Genomic DNA, 5,402 nt, shown 5'->3' with positions numbered 1-5,402 from the left:
TGGAAACATTCCTCAGAGGTTTTGGTCCATATTGACAACATTGATAGCTTCACGCAGTTGCTGCAGATTTGTCGGCTGCACATCCATGATGCAAATCTTCCGTTCCACCACATCCCAAAGGTGCTCTATTGGATTGAGAACTGGTGACTGTGGAGGCCATTTGATTACAGTGAACTCATTGGCATATTCAAGAAACCAGTTTGAGATGATTTGAGCTTTGTGATATGGTGCGTTATCCTGCTGGTAATAGCCATCAGAAGATGGGTACACTGTGGTCATAAAGGGATGGACATGGTCAGCAACAATATCCCCCACCATTGCACCACCACCACCAGCCTGAACTGTTGATACAAGGCAGGATGGATCCATGCTTTCATAATGTTTATGCCAAATTCTGACCCTACCATCTGAATGTCGCAGCACTAATCGAGACTCATCAGACCAGGCAAACTTTTTCCAATCTTCTATTGTCCAATTTTGGTGAGTCTCAGTTTGCGGTTCTTAGCTAACAGGAGAGGCTGCTACTGTTGCCTTTCTATCAGCTCGAACCAGTCTGGCCATTGTCCTCTGACATCAACAAGGCTTTTTCACAGAGAAAACTGCACCTCACTTGATATTTTGTCTTTTTCGGACTATTCTCCGTTACGCTAGAGATGGTGGTGCATGACAATCCCAGTAGATGAGCAGTTTCTGGAATAACCAACCATGCCACATTCAAAGTCACTTAAATCACCTTTCTTCCCCATTCTGATGCTCAATTTGAACTTCAGCAGATCGTCTTGACTATGTCTACATGCCTAAATGCATTGAGTTGCTGCCATGAGATTGACGTATCAGATATTTGCATTAATGTGCAGGTGAACAGGTGTATCTAATAAAGTGGCCAGTGAGTGTATAGTAGATTTAATTTGTTTATTTGTATGAAACATCAAAAGCTTAAACAAAATCTTGAGTGGCGTACTTACTGATATATGTCGTTCAATAAAACATGAAAATGTGTGTTGTGTTAACCAAAGACCTTAATTCAGGCATCTAACCAAAATCCTATTCAAAAAATCCCATCAATTTCAGGATGAGGCAATGCAGAAATGCTAACTTATTCCTGGGTTTAATGACTCACTTATTTACAACCTCGAACAAACAGCTGGGAAGCCAGTGAGGGATCTTTACTGGGTGACAGCTGCCCCTGTTGATTCCTTCCACTACACTTAAAATGTTTTAGAAAATACAAATGTCCCACAAATTTGTGATGCGCATGTGGGTCTTTTTAATTACATTCATTAGTAAATATATTTTTGATGCAAACAATTTAGTTTGTTTTTTTGGTTTCTTACTACTTTATGCTACGTGGATACTTCACATTATATTATTATATCCATTAAAACTAACCACAGGACCATAAATCATCTCCAAGCATATCTAAATCACTGTCTGAATTTGACTATAATGTCCTCTAGGTGGTAGTAGCAGAGTGAGCCTTTACACAAGTATCTGTCGTCCAGTTTTTTCATTTAACTGTTAGTTGTAGATGTGCAGTATACAGGGGAGGCACCTTATATTTGGTACATTTGATACATTGCAGCAAAGCAGGTTACCGCATTAAAACTTGGTGTGTTGCTTTGTTAACTGCTTACAAAAAAATACGCAAAAAGTATTTTGTGAACACAAATCAAAGGATAGTGATATAAAATATTGAATCACCAACTTTTCAAAAAACCAGAATGTTGGCCTGTGAAGACGTCTCTGACTTAGCTCGTCAGGGTCAGCTCTGCTTTGTTGGCTTTTCATTAGACTTTTCTATCCTTCATTTAAATTGTATGACTTACGTCATGTCATGGTTTAGGTTAGCATCCTACAGAATTCACTACTGTATACTAAAAAACAATTATATCAACAAAGTATTCTCAACTGTTATTATTATAAATTTTACCAGAAACAATTTTTCCGATTTTATAGTGGAGCAATAAATCATGTGATTTATTTAAAACTAAATTGAACTTTACAAATAAAGTACCAAAATTACAATATAAGATAAAACCAAGCAAAAAGACATAAGGGAAGGACAAAATTATGGAGATATGTGGTGTTTACAATGGTAACTTTAGAATAATAGAAAAAAAACACTGGGGCACTTAGTGGAGGTTAAACACACATCACTGGATAAGGGGCATCCTCTCTCTGATGTACAGTGAGATGACGCACAGTAGGAGGGAAGCTTTTGTCTGAAAATCTATATTAACCTGTGAAAACACACTTGTGTCCACATGCAGACACTTCAGGGATGGAGATCTCAGCTCTCTTTATTGGCCTGATGTTGGCTCTGAATTTGTTGGAGCTGAACTCGACTCTTGCACTGAATCTTTCTTGGACAGGTCTGAAACAAAGGGCTGGGCTTACAGAGGCGAAGTCTGGTGCTGGGGTCAGTGCTGAGGCTTCATCTGTGAAATGTAAGCTGCAGGGTGCTGCTCGTCTACCTGCATTCTCAATGGATGGAGACTACGTTATTGGGGGTGTTTTCTCCATACACAACTACATGCACACAGTGAAGCATAACTACACCACCATGCCTGAGCCACTAAGGTGCACAGGGAGGTTAGTGAGAAGAGGACGTTGGGGATAAAAGGATGTTTGACTGTGTGGGGAAAGATATGTCTTAATTTCTATGATGTGCTTAAAAAAGTTGTTGCAAGGCTTTTATTGTTGTTAAGTTTTAGACTGGAAAACGTTGAATTTTTGCCCAAAACAGTATTTGCACTTCTAAATTACAGGTATTAACCAATAGTAGAGTGTGGCCATTGGTAAAAGATAAATCTTTTTGTCTTAACTGAAAACACAGATGTGTAACTGATTTATATTGATTTAACAAACTTTAACTATTGTTACTCCTTGCATTAAAACCGTATGAATACATAAAGGCCTATATGTCTTTTGAAATATGCTCATTGTGTGCAGCAGCGCAGAATCAATTATTGTCCCTAAGTATGAAGTGCAGTTATTAATTGTGGATGTATAGTAAAAATTGTGAATTGTCCTTATTATATGTGAATTCCAGCAGTGACATGAGTGTCTGTGTGCAGGATCGACTCGCGTGAATTGCGCTTCTCACGCGCAATGGTTTTTGCCATCGAGGAGATTAACAAAAGCAGTAAGCTGCTGCCAAGCATCAGGCTCGGATATCAGATCCATGATTCGTGCGCATCAGTGCCCATGACTGTGCGTGTGGCATTCCAGCTTTCAAATGGCCTGGACCCAGTGTTTTACACCGGCGACCACTGCACGCGATCGGGTATAATGATGGCTATCATTGGTGAGTCTGGGTCCACGCCATCCATCAGCATGTCGCGCGTCATCGGCTCATTTAACATCCCTCAAGTAAATATTTTGTATTTCTGGTAAAATGTGTGTTTTATAATGGGCAACTGAATGACATTTTAATGAATGACACTGTTTCATTTTTCTTCAGGTGAGCCACTATGCCACTTGTGCATGCTTATCCAATAAGGAGCAGTATCCGAGTTTCTTCAGAACAATCCCCAGTGACCAGTTCCAGGCTGATGCGCTGGCCAAACTGGTCAAACACTTCGGCTGGACTTGGATTGGTGCTGTCCGCTCGGATTCGGACTATGGCAATAATGGCATGGCGTCTTTCCTAGACGCAGCGCAAAAAGAAGGGATCTGTGTGGAATACTCAGAATCTTTCTATCGGACCCACCCACGTAGCAAGATCCAAAGAGTGGCTGATGTTATCCGCAGGTTTCTGCATCACTGATTGTGCTTGTGTTGCTTGTGTTAACTCTGACTTTCTGCACACAGAATAACAAAACTATTCCACCAAACATGAAATTAAAAGATCAGAACATTATTTTTATTATCTTAGAAACACACCAAAAACAGTTTATGATGTTAGTTTTTTGTTAATAATCTTGATGCATATTTCAGAACGTTTTGTGTGTCTGTCTCTCTAGGTCAACAGCTATGGTTGTTGTGGCATTTGCAGCCTCTGGAGACATGAAGATCTTGTTGGAGGAGCTGTCACGGGAGCCTTCCCCACCTCGCCAGTGGATAGGCACTGAGTCATGGGTAACTGACCCAGACTTGTTGAGATTCACCTTCTGTGCTGGAGCCATCGGATTTGGCATTCAGCAATCAGTCATCCCAGGTCTGAGAGACTTCCTGCTGGATCTGCCCAACACTAAAGTGGCTGCATCCCCGGTGCTGACTGAGTTCTGGGAGGATGCATTCAACTGCAGGCTGGGCAAAAGTGAGAAAGTTGTGTTGATTTTTAACATAGGTGATACCCACAGTTGGCTCTTTGTTGTGCTGTGTTGTTTCGCTGGTTATGATAGTGGAGCTTTATGTGTTACAAAGAAGTCCACAGTTGCTTCAAGACCAAAGCTCTGATTTTTATGAAAATGGAAATCTTTTGTGAGGTGGAGTCCTGAGGCCCATCTCTACGCTGTATTGGTTTAAAGATCAAAATGTATAATTCTTCACATGTATCAGTTACAATATATGTAGGTCCAACAAACCATAAGTGAAACAGAAACACATGAGATGTAATAACATTGTAATATTATAGTCAGGGCTAAAAAAAAACCACCTGCGTCTTCACTGTGTTTTTAGGTGCAGCCACAGAGGAGAGTGTGTGTGATGGAACTGAAGACATACAAACACTCAAGAGCCCGTACACTGACACATCTCAGCTCCGAATCACTAACATGGTGTACAAGGCTGTTTATGCAATAGCACATGCCATTCATAATGCAGCATGCCAGAAAACAAACTCTACAACTCAGTGTGACAAACACACCAGGATAGAGTCCAAACAGGTCAGTCGAAACACTGCAATACTTTTTTTTGAGCTATAATGTACTGTATAAGATGAAAAATTAATTTTATTTTGTATCATTTCCTTTCTCTGTCTTATTTTATTTGATTTTATCCTCAGGTTTTTACTGAGCTGAAGAAAGTAAATTTTTCCCAAAATGGTTATGATGTGTCATTTGATGCCAACGGGGATCCTGTGGCCACATATGAACTGGTCAACTGGCAAAAAAGTAAGAGTGGCAGCATTGAGTTTGTGACAGTAGGGCACTACGATGCATCACTGCCAGTGGGCCAGGAATTCCGTATCAACAGAAACCTCACCTGGGTGGAGGGTAGCACACAAGTGAGGAGCAATAACGTAACATCTAACAGCTGTGTAGCAATAATCCATATCTGTGTGAGTCTGTCTGTGTCTATGTGACAGGTGCCTGTGTCAGTGTGTACTGACAGCTGTCCTCCAGGAACCCGAAAAGTGCTGCAGAGAGGAAAACCCATCTGCTGTTATGATTGTATACCATGTCCTGAGGGAGAGATTAGCAATGCCACAGGTAAAATAGGTTGATGTTTTCTGAAGC

The 5,402-nt window shown here is 40.7% G+C and overlaps 1 protein-coding gene across 1 annotated transcript in view; it reads left to right on the top strand.

Moving 5' to 3' along the window:
* Positions 1-2,281: 2,281 nt before the first annotated feature.
* The window catches only part of LOC111673676 (extracellular calcium-sensing receptor-like), a 15,411-nt gene continuing 12,290 nt past the window's right edge, over positions 2,282-5,402 (top strand). Inside the window, exons 1-7 of the mRNA XM_087169988.1 lie at positions 2,282-2,592; positions 3,078-3,372; positions 3,464-3,753; positions 3,966-4,261; positions 4,636-4,829; positions 4,949-5,170; positions 5,252-5,375. Coding sequence (XP_087026114.1) covers positions 2,282-2,592; positions 3,078-3,372; positions 3,464-3,753; positions 3,966-4,261; positions 4,636-4,829; positions 4,949-5,170; positions 5,252-5,375 — 1,732 coding nt within the window. The remainder of the gene's footprint in view (positions 2,593-3,077; positions 3,373-3,463; positions 3,754-3,965; positions 4,262-4,635; positions 4,830-4,948; positions 5,171-5,251; positions 5,376-5,402) is intronic.

Source organism: Seriola lalandi, unplaced genomic scaffold (assembly GCF_002814215.2).
Source record: "Seriola lalandi dorsalis isolate HSWRI2012SDOR001 ecotype SW California unplaced genomic scaffold, Sedor1 jcf7180002054924, whole genome shotgun sequence".
Taxonomy (NCBI): domain Eukaryota; kingdom Metazoa; phylum Chordata; class Actinopteri; order Carangiformes; family Carangidae; genus Seriola; species Seriola lalandi.
This window is presented reverse-complemented; position numbering and strand designations above follow the sequence as displayed.